We start from the raw sequence: 16979 nt of genomic DNA, 5'->3' as shown, positions 1-16979 counted from the left end.
GTGCACCAGCTGAAAATTTAACAAGTGTTGCAACTTTGATCCTCAATTGAACAGAGTTTACTGGAGTATCAGGTGTGAAAACACACTTAGTCTCAGGTCTTTCACTTACAGGATTTTCTTTATTCTTTTAAGCTGTGCATCTTTCCCCAAAACACACAATAACCTAAGCTAGTTTCTCTGATTTTTCATCATCAAGATGATTGCTTAAATAAAAAAAAAAAAAGGGACACAGGGAAAACATATGCAGCCATCTATATTTTTTATTTCAGTTATCTCAAAAAAGAAAATGCTATAACCCAAATGTTTGTTTCTCTTCTCTGTTTGTTTAGGTCCTTATGGTTGAGGTGGTCTTGGGTGCCCCTTGCCATGCCTCCTGCCATGACAGACCTGCTGGACATATGGGCGGCCCATTCGCCCCTGGCCGGACACGCTCCGGATCAGATCACCGTGGACTTCCTGCTGCCCACCGGCATCTACATCCAGATGGATGTTCCCCGCGAGGCTACAATTCAACACATCAAACTGGTGAGGGGGATTTCTGAGAATGTAAAATCTGATAAAGCTGAAACTAGAGGCTCAGCTAAACATTTTTTTTTTTTACATTCAGACCCCATTTAGGTCATACGGTGAAACAGGTGGTGGTGCAGCCCACAGAAAGTTAAAATCAAACACATTATCAGTCAGTCAGGCATGATCCAATACTTGTTTTCACTGTGATGATTGCTGTGGTCTGCTCGGTGGTTTTTGTTTCTTCTGTCAGCATTTTTACTTTAAATAGTGCTACTGTGACTAAGATCTCAACTTCCTTGGAACATTTCTGATTTTATTAAACATTTGTCACTCTGGCCTGATATTTTTTCCCCTTACTACTTTGAGCAACATCAAGCAACTTTCACAAAATGTCTGACAACGTAGCGTCACGAATCTGTGCCAAAGCATCAAAAAAGCTTTTCTTCTGCATTTATAAAGGGCATCCAGAAGGAAAGCGGAGGGTTCTCTGACTTTGCTAGAGGCTGAAATACTTCCTTGATCATTGATAAAATGCTAAAGTATTTCTGCCTGCAGAGGTCAAACAGCTAAAAAAACAAGATTATGCTTGACGGAGCATGCATTCATATGCAGTCATTTATGATAAAAGTAGATACTATTTCCTGGAAGGCACACCTTTATGATAAATCTGAAAAGTATTATATATCAAGGAAGGTTGATGTGTGCTGTTCTGACAGCTGTTATGTCAAAACTTTGTTTTATTTCAATCAGTCAAGCAATCAATTTTAGCTTTAAAACTCCCTTCATGATGAAGGCAGCTCACTGGAAACGCATAATAAAGGGTATTTCTGAACTAGGGTTTGAACCATCCAGGGTCACAGTCTGCAGGTGCAAATACCAGAGTTGTGAAGTAAACTGAAACTGGTGGGATTTTCACTTTTGCTCCCATCATTGTAAGAGGGCTGGTGGATATTAAAAACGATGTACCTTCATCTTTTCTTCACTTCCCTGGGCTAGCCAGGGGAGTCATTGCTACATTCTTAGTTTAATTTCTTAATAAATAATAATCAAAATGCATTTTGATTCATTCTTGATTAACTCAGTGTTTCACCTTAGTTAAAGACTTATTTAAGGAAATAAATGCATGTTCCCATGTTGGGAACATGCAGTCGGGGGACAGGCTCTTTAATCATGTCGATACTGGTCTGATTGAATCACCCAATGAGCTGATTCTTTAGTCACATGTGTTCCTGATTGGGAAACACATGAGTTACTAAAAAACTTCATGTGCTTCTCTTTATCTTTAAGTTTAAAATAAAAAAAGCTCAGGACACTTTCACACACTCTTCACAAGGCATTATTAATGTATTTTATTTATACATATTTGATCACAGCTCACAACAAAAATGGTGGGATTACATTGTAGTTCTTAAGAAATCATAATCAGCTAAAATTGCTATATATATATATAGTTTAATGTCACTTTGCTTCATTCACTCAAAACCAAAATGTATGTATTTTGGGGATCATTGTGCTGTCATTACACCTAAATATCTCCCAGGTTTTAACCATCCAACCGTTGCTTTGAAGGTAGTAATCTATAGTACCACTGGCAGGAAAACGGACCCATGCCCTTTTAATACCACCACTGTGCCATTCTGGACAAATAGATTAGTGTTTGTCTGACCATAAACAGTTTCTACAAAAGTTTTTTTTTTTTTTTTTTTTTTTTTTTTTTTAATCATCAGGTGCAAATTCCAGTCAAAAGTTTGACAGACTTGAGTTTTGGCAGGTAATGGATTGTTCCTCAGAAGGAGACGGTTCAATTCAGAGAATTGAAACCCAGACTGTGTTGCATGGTCCAAACTGGAAATGGTCCCAAACCCACATCTAAACTGGCTGCCAGTTTAACATTAATTTGTTAGAATGTCCAACCCTTTTGAAAGTGCTCTGTGATTTTTGACTTGAGAAAATTCCCTATAAATTTAAAACTGTGCACTCAGTTCTCGTTTTTAAACAACATAAGTTGTTTGTTCATTCATCCCAATTTTAAAAAATGGTTCATATAAATCTTCAAAAGCCTCAAATTAATTACCTTCAAGCTCATGACCGTATTTAAATCTAACTCCTATTTGGAAAAACACAATATTTTATGTATGTAGACACAAACACGTCAACAAACATGTTTATTTCACTTTTTCTTTTTTAACTTGGATCTCTTTCATTTGTTTTGTTGGGTTCATTAAAGTGTTTTATTGTGTCTCAAAGCTCCTGGTGTATCTCGCTAAAAGTCTTTCTCCTCCTTTTCAGCTCTTATGGAAGCAGGCTCAGTACTTCCCACTGTTTCCTTCCCTTGGCGAAATGGAGAGCCACATGTTCGAATGTGTCAACCAGGCAGCTGTGCACGAAGAGCTGGAGGATGAAACCCGCCGACTCTGCGACGTTCGGCCCTTTCTGCCAGTCCTGAAGCTGGTGACGCGCAACTGTGGGCGAGCAGAGCGCCTGCTGGACTCCAAAATAGGAGTACTCATTGGAAAAGGTATGGGAACTCTGCATGGAAGAGTTTCATTTAAAGTGGCAGATAAGGGAAGCTGCCACTGCTGCTGAGTGATTCACTGACTGTCTCAGCTAGACATCTTCAATGAAGGAAAACCTCTTAGTTTGGTATGTAGGGCAGCGAGTGATTTCCTGCACACAGTAAGTCTGTCCCAGCAGATCTGGCCTAAAGGTGGGTAATGGGAAAACATGTTGGTTGACGAGATAAGTCTTGCATCACGTTGAGTGATTTCTCCTTGCATTTTAGAGGAGCGGAAGGAGTTACTTCAGATTCTGCAGGCTGTTTTCCAGTAAATGGGAGACAAAAGAACTTTCATTGGGCACTTAAAATTTAGATTTATTCATTTGGACCTATTTAAGTTCCATGTACCTATGGTTTATGTAAGCTTTCCGATCATTAGAATACATTCTTATACTTAGGAAATTAAGTAACACGTTATCTATGCAACACTTTTCAAGACTTCCTGTACAGAAGAAAACTGAAAACCTCAAACATCAGTACAATAAATATTTGAGGGGTGTACAAATTTGAACATTTCTACCAATGTTGATACCTGATATTAATATTGCTGTTATAACCTGTAACCAATATTTGCTAATATTTACATTTGAAGAAACTTTTGACTCGTGAGGGAAAAAAATGACCACATTGCTGACATCACCAAATGTCCATTGCAAGTGTTTTGTCCCAAACTTTTTAGCTTTTTTTTTTTCTAAATGGTTTATTTCCATTAAGAAAATGTATTTTCGGAATTCCAATTTGCCCAATTTTTAAGGCCAACTATTGTCACATGACCAAACTCCTCCACCCCCCAACCAAGACGGAAATAAATATCATGCCCCAGTTTTATTTATTTTACCATTATGCTAAAATCAATTACCAATATCGTTCCATTGGTGGCAATATATTGTGCATTCCTAACATCGGAAGTTAAAAGTAAAATGAGTGCAGCTGCTTTTTAAGAAGCTCAGCATATTCTTCAAACTGTTCAGTGTCCAGATGGTCAAGCGTTGCCTTGTTTTGGTAGACTCCAAAACATCAGACATTGGGACGTGTATGATCAAAACAAACATTTTCACAGAAATGCGCAGCGAGGAAGAGAAAGAGCTCAGAGTCTTATAGATGGAGACTTCACGCGATATTGATAGTTCTTCCTCCCCGGCTCCTCTGTGGTCTGGCACAATCTTTTAAAGCCTTTTGTCGAAGTAAAGTGGAACGCTGCTGGCATGAGTGGATGGCCATTCATCCTGCTGAGCACATCAGCCCACACTCACATGACCCAGTGTGTTTTCACCACCATCAGTACAGTCACAAAGCCCCCCTATATTTTAACAGCTAATATTGGCCATAGATCTTGGCTGAATGCTGAGAGTCATAAAATACTGAAAAGCTGTAAATGGCAGCATGTTGTTATCAAGAGAGCAATGTTTCTCCAACGATTTGTAGTATTAATAAGAAAAAAACTTGGTAACAAAATGAAATGTCATCTTTGTCCTCTCCTTTAGGTCTCCATGAACTGGATGGCATTAATGACCAGGAGGTGAAGGACTTCCGCAGTAAGATGTTTCGTCTCAGTGAAGAGAAGATGCAACGAATGCAAATGATGACGTGCAACGAGTGGCTGCAGGCCTGTTTCTCGCCGCAGCTGGAGCCTGCAGCATTGACAACTACCACAGATGGGCTCAATGACCCCCCAGCCGAACTTAAAGTCATCATCCACTTTGACCAGTCTCAGGTGAGAGTTGGACTTTTTTTTTTTTTTTTTTCCCCATATTGATATCATATCAACTCGGTCCCAACTCAAGTGGTGGTCTAAACAGGTAATCCCCTGAATTAGGGATGGGAATTAATGATTGTCGACTAATAATGTTCACTTAGAGATTTTTTTAATGTTATGGTTTGGCTGCCCTGAACAGAGGGAGCTGCTGGTCATCCTAAGCTAAGCCAGGTGATACAGGAACAAAGATGGTGGGGCCATACCAGAACGGGAAAGAAAACCGGTCCAAGCAGTCCGGTGTGAAATGCAAAACCATCTTTTTTTTTTTTTTTTTTTGCATAGCACATTTCAGCAACAAGGCATTCCAAAGTGCTTCACGTCATAAAAGCATGATATAAAGTCGTAGAACACACAGTCAACAATTGAAACATGACATTTTGTCAAGTGCCATCTTTGCACATCAGATTGTTGATTAACATTTCATTGATTGGCTCAAAAGAAACTCTAAAAAATCCATTTTATGTGGTTCTGCTTAGAAATATAAACACTCAACAACCTCCTGACGTTTCACCTAAATAGCGATCATTCAGCCGAGCATCAGACCAAATAGCAGCAACTTCTCACTTTAAAATTACTGATGTCCTACAAAGGCAAAGGTGTGATGACAGAAAAGCAGATGGGATAAGATGAAAAAATTGCAACATGGGTTGCCTTTGCCTTTGAGGCTGTTGGGAATAAACTTCATGGAGCGAAGTTTTAACATTCCTTCAAGAGAAACAAATCAATCAATCAAATTTTATTTGTATAGCACATTTCAGCAGCTAGGCATTTCAAGATGCTTTACATAATTAGAAAACAAAATAAAAACAGCATGTGACATTGAAGAGAAAGAGATTTTGGGAAAAAAAATGTATACACAGATGTATAAATGTTTCTTCTTCCCCCCGCCCCCCATTAATCTGAGGTGCTTGTTTGTTGTAGTTTCTAAATATCTCCAAGTTTAACAATGCGAGAAAACTACCATTTTATGTTTATTCAGTCAGTACACAGGTTTTTAAGAAAATGGCTTAAATCAATCAACTTTAGATTAACTCATTAAACAATAACTTTCATTCCTACCCATATGCATCCTCTGCTTTAAGAAATCTGTAAACACATCAAACACCAATAAATTATAAAGAAAATACTAGATATTTAACTATTTTTTAATATTTTATTGATTAGCTAATTTTACTTTGATACAATAATGCTGAGTTATTTTTATGCTAGGTTACATTGAGAATTTCACTAATATGGCATAAAACACCAATCTCAAATAAATTGGTGTATTAATAGACCCTTCAGCCAAACCCACAGGATGCCTGGTATTGATTTATTCCATCTCTTGGATAACAGTGTGACTTTCTGCCCTGCTACACAACACAAACCCACCTTGTGTGAGTACAAAGCAGAAACCATGTGACCCCAGCAGCTCATGCTCATGTTACTGAAGCTCCAGCCTGTTTTCTGCCCACAGTTGGCAGCGTCACGCACACGACTGATCCCAACTATCAAGACATGTGACGGCACTAAGTGGGTCAAAACCATCAGTGAAATTATGCCATTCTCTGTCACTCTCACTTACATTAGCATTTCAGCTCAAGGGAGCAGATCACTGATTAAAATGAACCGTCTCCTCCTCGTAACTCTGATCTCTGTGTCCTTGCCACGCATACAGAAGCGATATCATCTTGAATTATAAACACAGCGTCGTGTTCCTCTAGACTCCATACTTTGATTAGCATCATACACAAAGACTGGCCAGCTGTTCCTGTACACTCAGGTGGATGTAGGCAGGAAGTCTTATTTTGGAGGTCAGACACAATAAGCTGCATTACCGACAGGAAGTGTGATAGTGTAATTTATTGTGTGTGACCTAGATTTACCCTGAACTTTGTTTCGATGAAATCATCGGGGTTGCTTTAGAGTTCCTTCACATGTTTTCGGAAGGTTTTTATTGTCGGGTATTGTTTGGAGAGAGCTACTACCCATAGTGGATCTGGCCATGTTCTGTTAATTATTAATGGATGACATTTTTATTAAACCTCCAGGAAATTATAATTCTATCTTTGGTATCAGGTCAGTGGGCTATAAATAACAAAGCGAGAAGCTTCAGCGGACACTGTAATAGGCAAAGTGTGGATGATGTGTTTAAGCACATTTTAGGAGAGAGAGAGAGAGGGAGAGAGTCCGCTTTGCTCTGGTCCTTTCAACACTCATCAGTCCCTCGTTCTAAAGCAGAAATAAAATCTCTATACATGAGTAAGCTTGTCGCAATAAGCAATAGATTAGTCACTTGATAAATTAAAATTCTCAGTAATTTTTATTCTGATGATTAATATTGATGATTTAAAGGTCAGTTTTGTTCACACAAACATAATTAATTTCACTTTTTGTTTTTGGTTGTTCTGTTTTTTTTGTTTTGTTTTTGGATACTTAAAATATCTTCTAGTTCCAGTGTTCTTTACAGAATAAGTTTGTTGATCTTTGACAAAGCGAACTTGCACTGTTATGTCATTATCATTATAATACTTGAAAATGGTCTCAAAACAACAGTGTTACGGTTTATCGCAAAATTTGTCATCTTGACAGGCGTGAGCACTAATTTTATCTTTCAGGCATTTCCTCTGTAATTCTCACGGAACAGAGTTAAAGCATTTATTTAAACAAAGGATATTTTTATACCACAGTAGATTTTTTTTTTTTTCTGAATGTTGTTGAGCACCATTTTTCAACTTCCTAGTGTTGGACTTTAAAGTATGCAGCTCTGAATTAAACTAGCGAGCCGACCTCTAAACGATAATTACCTTTTGTTTTCAAGGATCCTGGATTGTCTAATGCAACGAGGAATTAATTCCTCTCTTGCTGGCCTTTTCTTCTGTAGGACTCAACAAGTCTGAAGGTGTCGTCATCTGGGACCCCCTCTGAGCTGATGGAGATGGCTGTGAAGAAGTGGCTGATAACTCATGCGCCTGAGGAGGAGGAGTGGAGTGGTCAGTATGTGCTCCGAGTCAGCCATTGCCTGGAGTTCCTCTGTGGAGATCATCCTCTGATTCAATACAAGGTCAGTGGAGACACACTGGACCTGATCAGGGATCAAGAAACATTTAATTACTGGATTTATGTAACAAATCTGCAGCCAGACCAGCATATCAGGGCTGACAGAGTCGCAGAGAGTTCACATATTCTGTAGTCATTCAGCAATAGAGCTGTATGATATTAGGAAAAAAGTGACTGCAATTTTTTTTCTGACTTTGTGATATGAAAAAACACTGCCACTTTTAACAGATGACTTTGAATAGCACCATTTCCTTCTTTTTTCTATTTCTCATGTGCTTCCATAATTCTGCGACTCTATTAGCCAATTATGTTTGGGTTCCAGTCAGTCCATTCTGATGTGTATTGCACACACTGACATTTCAATGACAATATATTAGACATATACTGGGTAACTCTGTGAAGGTTGTTTTTAAGTAGGTTCTAGCTGCATATGAGGTCACAGGAAAGGAGTTGACTTTGAGAAGTTAGGCTAAACAAAATATCCAACAAAGTCCATGTTTTTGCAGTTTCTGTTTTTTTAACAGAGACAAATATTCAGATAAAATTTTGTGTCAGTCCTGGATATGGTGTTTTTTAATATGACAAATTCTAATGTACTTCCAGTTTGAACTTAAAAGTATTCTTACAGGGGATTATTTTCTCTAAAAGTTTGTCTCTTGAAGCACCTGCTCGGTTTCTTGTAAAAGTTATTTAAGTTTGTAAGTTGTTTTTTATCAGATTTTATTGAATCTTCTGTAGTTTTTGTTTAGAGTGAGTTTAGACATGCCCTCTCCTCATCTTCTTTACAGTACATCCGCACATGCCTTCAAGCCAAGGAGCCTCCTCACCTCACCCTGGTCCACAGCAGCACCATTAAGGAGATGTTCGACAAGGAAATGTCTGCCATCAGCGCTGTAGTCAGCCGCAAATCCTCCAACCCACCGTTACCACTACCTCCCAAACGAAGAGTTCCCACGGTTAGTCCAGTACAGTTGTGGACAATCGTCTTGTCTTTTCAGCCTTTATAATTCCCAAATTACCAGAAATGGATGCACGCCAGTTGTTTTTATTTGTGTCAGTTCAAATAACTCATTTCCTTCCCTGAATTTGTTTTTTCATGTTTATAGCCAGTGACTTGAATGAAGACAGAATGCTGATGCCACTGTGAAAACATATTCTGTGTACTCTAGATAGCATAAATGTTTTAATATCCTGCAGTGTTTACGCACTAAAATAGCTGAAACACCACGGGGTGATTGATTCACCTGGGCAGAATGTTGCAGGTGCGGAGGTTTACTAAGTAAACACTCTTGGCAGCTGCCATCTGCCTTTTATGAGGCAGCGTTTAAAGTATGTCAGAGCATGCCTGAAGCACCATGCCAGCATTCGCCACGTCGTTAGAGCAGATCAGCGACTCCTGCTGCCGCTTCCAGGTGCACAGTGACATCGCAGCTCAACGCCAGCGTCCGCATTTCAAATGTCATACTTGTTTTTAATTGGCCTTCATTAGAGAGACTCCTGGTGAGGTTCTGACGCCGGCCGGGCTGTAGATCTCCCTGTGATGTTCAGTTTGGAGAGAAGATAAATATCACACTTTGAGTCATTATGTAACTTTTTTATTTTTTTCCCCCCATTGCAAAGAATGGAGAGATCTGTAATTTTCAGCGCAGGTACACCTCAACTCTAAAAGAATGAATCTAAAAAGAAATAATTAGCATTTTATTGCATGATATATGTATTCGATACAATAGAATAGCAGGACTGCATGCTTGGCTCAGAAACCTTTGCTTACAATTCGTGAGGTCAGATGCTTTCTATTGTTTCTGAGCAGGCTTAAGCACATTGCAGTAGAGATTCTGGTCCATTCCTACATACCAATCTTTCAACTCTCTCCAAAGGGTTATACATGGTCCATCCTCTCTTCAAAATGGTGCAGTCACCCCGTCCCCTTTGCAGAAAATATACCCAAAGCACGATGGTAACTTTTTTCCTCTGCAGGTCAATGACCAGGTGTAGATCCTCCAACTCTCTCTTGATTACTAATGTTCCACCATTTTCTAATAATTGTGCTGGTCTGTAATTTTCTCCATGGTGTCCTTAGGCAGCTGTTTGGTTTTGTCCATGTTGCAAAGGTTGAAGTCTGATTTTATTGTGTGTGGACAGGTGTTTGTTAAACAGGCAAAAAGTTCATACAGGTGGAATTAATTCGGATAATGAATGGAGGAAAGGAGGCTTTTTAACCCTTGTGCGTGCGAGGACTGAGGCAAACGTTAGAGGACTGTGGAAAATAATACAAGTTTTACGCGTGTGGGGTGGGTTGGACCCCATTTCTGGACACCAGGGTTAAAGACAGAGCCTGATCTCTTGCCTGATGGGAGGTGATGAAATACTGTTTTCATGCATTAATACACAAATTAATTATGTAAAACTCATACAATGTGATTTTTCTTGATATTTTTGCATGCTGTCTCACAGTTGAGAAACTGACAGAAAGTTGACTTGTGAAAGTAACAAAAATGATTAAGATCTCTGAACATGTAAAGAACTGTGATGTTCTGCTTTGTAGATGGAAATATGACAGATAATCAGAAAAATATGCAGGATTTAAATGATGTAAACAGAACTACAGTGTTTGGAAAATGAAGCATTCAGACAAATATAGTACATACATTTTCACCCTCACATGATAATTTCAACCACACAGATGGCAGGAAGTGAGCTAGTTAGTCATGTCCAAAGTTTGTAGGTGTCATGGGATGCTGTTTGCTCTGTTGACTGCTGACCCTCGCAAATCCACTTGGCCTAACATCACGGCGACCCCTGCCAACCCCCCTCACTGTTGCGGTGTGTCAGTCCTGAGAAGCGGTGGGCGTGAAGAAGAGGAGTTCTCCACATATTTTTACACTACATCATCATAATCCTGCTCCGCACTCTCAGCAACTCTCCCTTTCTGCTCTCACTCTTCCTCCTCAGCAAGTCCAGACGTGTGTGTGGGACGTGTCGAGCTCGTTCAGGATAGTCCTGGTGAAAGGCAGCAAGGTGAATGCCGAAGAGAGCGCAAAGGTAAACTCTCCCTGAAACACTTATGTTACGTCCATGAAAAACCTGCAAACACAGCTGCACTATCTCATTTGCAGTTATTAATACAGCCATCCAAAATTATTCAAACCCCTTGAATGCTTCCACATTTAGGCACATTAACATAAATTTCTGTCCAGTTTGAGTTTTTATTTTAGAGGGATGTATTATAGAAAATTGACTATTGTGAGCTTTACATAATGTTATATTGTTATTCTTTCATCAAAAACATACCTGGTGTGTCATCTTGATTCTTTCATTAATGTTGGAGAAATCCTTTAATTTCCTGTGGCAGCCATTTGGCAGTGCCTAAAAGCTTGCTTTCACTGAGTGCCACCTATTTCCACAAGCTCTGCCTTGGAGCAGTGGTCTCCAAGCCAAGCTTCCGCCTCAAAGACTAGCACAAAGACTATTTGCTTATACCTTTATCTGTTCATATGTTTTACTCAAAACTTCATGCATAAGTTGTAGCTTCACCTGGTTAAAATTCAGTAAATGAATTCCATGCTATTGCATTTTAGGTAGTAAAATGTTTATTTTCTGAAGAAAAACATTACTTTATTTGCATTTGTTAAAATATTTCTAATATTGTACAAAAAAGACATGTATTTAAGTGAAAAATCTATATGTTAATTTTTTTCCCCCCAGATTAATCGTGCTATAAAATGGCACTCTGAAAATACATGAAACTGTCTGAGAAGTAGTGAGAAACAGAACAACAATGACAAATGGTTGACGAAATATTTTAAATAAAACCATAACAAGTTTGGGATGCATTTATGCTCGATTTTATTTTGGGGTATCAAAGTAAAGTGAACATCATTTTCTTTCCATTTTCACATTTTTGCACAACCTGAAAACTTTGCAAAGCACTGGTGAATAATGTAAAAACAGAATAATCAGCAGCACCAAATGGATGGCATGTCTGTACATATTCACAGGTCCAGGTGAGGGCGGGCCTCTTTCACGGCACAGAACTGCTGTGCAAGCCAGTCGTGAGCAGCGAGACCAGCGGGCGCTCGGAGCACACCTGGAGGGACAACGCTCTGGAGTTTGAAATCTCCATCTCTGATTTACCACGCATGACCCGGCTCTGCTTCGCTATCTACGCAGTCATGGATAAGGTCAAGAAGCAGAAGTCCACCAAGAATCCTCACATAAACAAATACCAGACCATTCGAAAGGCAGGGAAAGTGGTGAGTGCGTCTGAAAGAGGATCCAGAACCCTTTCTCATCTCTACTTTCTACCACTTCTGTATTGTTTCAACGATTAATGAATAACTTTTTGGTCCAGCACTACCCCATAGCTTGGGTCAACACGATGGTGTTTGACTACAAAGGGCAGCTGAAGACTGGAGATATTATCCTGCACTGCTGGTCTTCTTTTCCTGGTACATTCATTTACATCAACTGTGTTTTTGATCATTAAGTTGAGATTTCTTGAGCTTCAAGTGGAGCATCTGCATTCTAACCAGGAATTTGTTTGACCCAGATGAACTTGAAGAAATGCTGAACCCAATAGGAACCATTCAGACCAACCCATACACTGAGAACGCCACAGCGCTGCACATCCACTTTCCAGAGTACTCTCCGTTTCCTATCGTCTTTCCCCCTTTCGACAAGGTTAGTCCTGTTATTTGGTTCAATCATGGTGCGTTCTGGACCATACATCCCTATAAGCTCAAAATGTAAGAATCTTAACAACACTGCAAAACCCAAAGTCTTACCAAATATTGTGTCACTAGTTTTTAGAGCAAATATCTTGGTACATTTGAAATAAGACAAAACTAACTTACAATTAACTTTTCAGCAAGATATGTGAGCTTGTTTTAAGTTAATAATTTCCTAATATTCAGCATGTGAATGTGTGCGTGAATGACTGAATGTACTGTAAAGCACTTTTGGGTCCTATGGACTTGATAAAGCACTATACAAGTACAAGCCATTTCCCATTTTACCATTTAATGTTGATGAAAAACTACTAGTTCAACTGGCACATTTTCACTTTTAACATGAGAAAAATGCCTCATAAGTGGAACTACTACTTTCTTTTATTAGTATTAAGAAATGATTGACTTAAAACGAGCGCCAATATCTTGTTTTAAGTCAAAAGTTACTTGTGAGCTAGTTTTAAAGTGTACTGAGATATTTGCACTAGAACCTATACAAAAATACTTGGTGAGATGTTGTGTTTTTGCAGTGAAATTACTCGAGTTTTTATGGCTGCCATTGATTTGCCACTCAGACTGTTACATTGAACATCAATAACTTGGCAGGTCTAGTGTGGCCTTCTTCAAAGATGTGACTTCAGCAGTCATTGTGGTGGCTGAGTGCTTCTCAGAACGCTACCTAGTGATTATGATGAAGTGGTGGCTATTAGCATGAGAAGATCGGGACGTGCTCCACTTGCCTAATGCACACTTGCTGGAAGTGCTGCATCAGAGCATGCTTTTTCATTCAGCGACTCGCTTTTCTTTCAGATCCTGGAAAAAGCTGCACAGATTGCCAGAGCCAGTGACTCCATGTCCATAGTGAGTAACTGCCTAATGAGAATTTATTGTGTGAGCTCACATTCATTAATTCAGAACACATACCAGTTTGAATTAAAGTGAAATTACATGCTGAGAAATTTCTCACACTCTCTCTCCTTCACACAGACACAGCTCAAGTTGAACCTTTCAAACAGGCACCCATACCCGGTTTCCCTGGAAACCCATTGTTATCACTTGGCAGGGTGTTTAGTAAAAAATCTTCACCCTCCCAAACCATCCACCCTCCTCTAAAACTAGAGAGACTAATCAGATTACTTGTCAGTCTTCCTGTTTTTTATGCCCCTCAACTAGAAACCCACTGCTGGGTGTGTCACCGCAGGTTACGTAATCGGTGTTGCACAGAGGGCATGTCTGCACAAAGCCATTCAGTTTTATGTGTGTGAAACTGTGGACTTTCGTTTGCTTCAATTTGAATGTATCTCCTCTCAGTATTTATGCAATATAACGACCACATTCACATAAAATCTCTTTGAAGTAAATCTATTAGGTTTAGTTTTCTTCTGAGAGATTATAATATATGGTAAGTGCTGTAATCATAAGGGCACGCATGCTTTGTTACACTGCTGCCCTCTTGTGGTTCTGTACGATAACTCTTTCTAATTTTATTTTAATATCCAGACCTTGCTTTTAATTATCAACCATTAAATCAGTAAAACCTTTTCCTTAGTTGTACTTTTTTAATAAAAAGGAAAATAATGCACAAATCCACACATATGTATTAGACAAGCATACATTTTTAACAATAGAAACACAATTTTTAACCCTAGCCGTCAATAGTTGGAAATAACTGATGACAAACCACCTTGTCGTACCTTTATTCTTTCTAATTTTAAACTTTCTCCAGCTTCTCAACTTGACTTCTTCTCTCATGGTGCCCTCAGGGTCGCGGTGGAAAGAAGTTCCACATAGAACTGAAGGAGATTATGGAGCGGGACCCGCTTTCTCAGCTGTGTGAAAACGAGAAGGATTTAATTTGGACACTACGTCACGACTGCCGTGAGAATTTCCCCCAGTCTCTACCAAAGCTGCTGCTCTCCGTTAAGTGGAGCAAACATGACGACATGGCCCAGGTTAGCCACAGTGTCTGTTGTTAAAAACTGGTATACAAAATATACCTCAGTGTGAACAACCAAGATCTTTCTTAGGTTTGGCATCATCTCATCAGTCTTAATCTACATACAAGTACATTCTTGCATATTTTTTTCATTAATTGGTGATGGAGATTTTAGTCTAATTTTCAGTTTACAATTTGCTCTGTCCAAAAAAACAGTTTTCTTGTAGAAATATGTTACTTCCCTCTTATTGGATCTCCATATGTTAGCTGTTTTATTGTATTTTAAGACGTACTCTTATTATGTTGTTTTAAGTGATGGTACCATTATTGCAGCTCATATTAGGAACAGAATAGCTATTTGTTAATTACAGTTTCTTAATAACAATCGATTCATCAATACAACAAAGAATATGATGGACACAAAACTTTATTTGTACTTCATTGCTAATAAAAAGTTTTATTTATTTATTCTATATTTTTTAATCTACTAAAATATTTAAATTAAAGTGTTTTTCCATTCCTATTGTAAACTGAAACTATCAGCTAACAGAGTAGTCAGATATCTGCCATTTTTAACATATTGGTGTGTGTTTCTCAGCTCCAGGCCCTGCTTCAGATTTGGCCCAAACTTTGTCCCAGAGATGCGCTGGAGCTTCTGGACTTCAACTATCCTGATCAATACGTCAGAGAGTACGCTGTGGGCTGCCTGCGGGACATGAGGTAGACACATTCATCAGTTTATATTAATACTTGGACAAATCAAAGTCAAATCCCAATATTTATAAAAGCACAAAACACTTTTTGCTAATAGGTAATGGGTGATGTTCCGTTTGGCAGAAGTCTGTGAAAACCCTTAAGGTCAATTTAAGTGTCTTCATGAAATTATTGCCAGGAAACAGCCACTAACCACTACGCCTCTGTTTTTGTTCCTGTTTTCTCTCTCCTCCTGCCAGCGATGAGGAACTGTCCCAGTACCTCCTGCAGTTGGTGCAGGTGTTGCGTTATGAGCCTTATTATGACTGCGCACTCACCCACTTCTTGCTGGAACGTGCAGAAAGGAACCGTAAAATCGGACACTTCCTCTTCTGGCACCTTCGGTGAGTGAGTCTCTGAGCAACAAAAGATGTGCAATAAAAATCATTAAAGAGTTAAACTGAACATATAGAGGATATTGATTTAGTTTAATGTTTTGTTGTTGTTTTTTTTTTTTGGCAATGTAATCCTCCAAAAGATGTTCATAAACAGTTCCAAAGTAATTTTAATAATTATTACCATTTCTCTGGGTGATTTGATCAGATGATGTGCTAGAAGTTGTTTGAAAGTTTAAGAATAAAAAAATCTACCGACAGTAACAATGTGGATATGTCACTCATCAGAGGTAATTGAGTGTATTATTAAACTAATAATACAGGTTTACATTACAGGTTTAGAGTTGTGACAACTGAGGTTGTCACAACTCCTTCCAAGCGTGTCTTTACCATGAAAAAATAAACATTATTAAAGTGATTCTGACTTATAAAAACATTGCCAAACATATTGCATTACACTTGGATATCATGGTTACCCTATATAAAACGTGTCAATGTAGTGAACAAATGTCTTCCTATTTGAATCCAAAATGTATTAATTAAAGGGATGGTATTATAATTTAAGACGATTGCTTATTTTTGAAACATGTAAAGTAAGAAGAACTCATACAAAAAGAAATGTTTCAGGTTTGAGTGTTAATCTGTGGAATGACCTTAAAGGTGACTTGGAATTATCTAGATCTGGCATGCTTCAAAAAGCTTAATTTAAAAGAAAAATGTTAAAATGTAAAATAAATGTCTTTGATGCCTGATGAGTATTTTTTAAGTTGGGATTATGAATTAATTGTACAAATATTTCCCTGCATTGATTTGTTCTCTTCCTTGGAGATGCATATTTGTATGTATCCAAAATAAAGACAATTCATTCATTAAAAAATAAAATCAAGCATTAAAAACTAATGCTTGATTAATGCTCATTTGTTACATTGTTTGTAACAAATGAGTTACAAATAATGCAACTAATTTGTTTCCTCCCTCCTCTCTGCTGCCCCCTACAGGTCAGAGATCCATATGCCAGCTGTTTCAGTCCAGTTCTCCCTCATCCTGGAGGCCTATTGTAGAGGAAGCATCCCTCATATTGAGGTTTTAAAGAAACAGGCAAGATACATTCAGTCTGGTTTATCCCCCTTTCAACCTACAAGTTGTAAATCTAATTAGTTATACCTGTTAAAAAGCGTATTGTCCTGCTATGGGCAGAAATGTTGGTTTCTTTCTAGATTTACGTCTGTCAGACAAGTGGATATTTTCAGAGTCTTGCTCTATTGTTAACCCTGACAGGGCAAGATTTGTGGCTTTTATTGTCTGTGTCCTGCCCTCTAACCTTTGACCTCACTTCTTCCCATTTCCTCCTCAACTATCTCACCAC

The 16979-nt window shown here is 38.6% G+C and overlaps 1 protein-coding gene across 1 annotated transcript in view; it reads left to right on the top strand.

Moving 5' to 3' along the window:
- The window catches only part of pik3cb (phosphatidylinositol-4,5-bisphosphate 3-kinase, catalytic subunit beta), a 56341-nt gene that overhangs the window by 30303 nt on the left and 9059 nt on the right, over nt 1-16979 (top strand). Inside the window, exons 3-16 of the mRNA XM_088011698.1 lie at nt 330-525; nt 2800-3028; nt 4552-4781; nt 7687-7866; nt 8651-8818; nt 10815-10904; nt 11861-12115; nt 12214-12310; nt 12412-12542; nt 13400-13450; nt 14353-14541; nt 15124-15245; nt 15479-15622; nt 16612-16711. Coding sequence (XP_087867824.1) covers nt 367-525; nt 2800-3028; nt 4552-4781; nt 7687-7866; nt 8651-8818; nt 10815-10904; nt 11861-12115; nt 12214-12310; nt 12412-12542; nt 13400-13450; nt 14353-14541; nt 15124-15245; nt 15479-15622; nt 16612-16711 — 2145 coding nt within the window. The 5' untranslated portion in view covers nt 330-366. The remainder of the gene's footprint in view (nt 1-329; nt 526-2799; nt 3029-4551; nt 4782-7686; nt 7867-8650; nt 8819-10814; nt 10905-11860; nt 12116-12213; nt 12311-12411; nt 12543-13399; nt 13451-14352; nt 14542-15123; nt 15246-15478; nt 15623-16611; nt 16712-16979) is intronic.

This window comes from Poecilia mexicana, unplaced genomic scaffold (genome assembly GCF_051168715.1).
Source record: "Poecilia mexicana isolate PSO_F unplaced genomic scaffold, ASM5116871v1 scaffold_13, whole genome shotgun sequence".
NCBI classification, from domain to species: Eukaryota; Metazoa; Chordata; class Actinopteri; order Cyprinodontiformes; family Poeciliidae; genus Poecilia; species Poecilia mexicana.
This window is presented reverse-complemented; position numbering and strand designations above follow the sequence as displayed.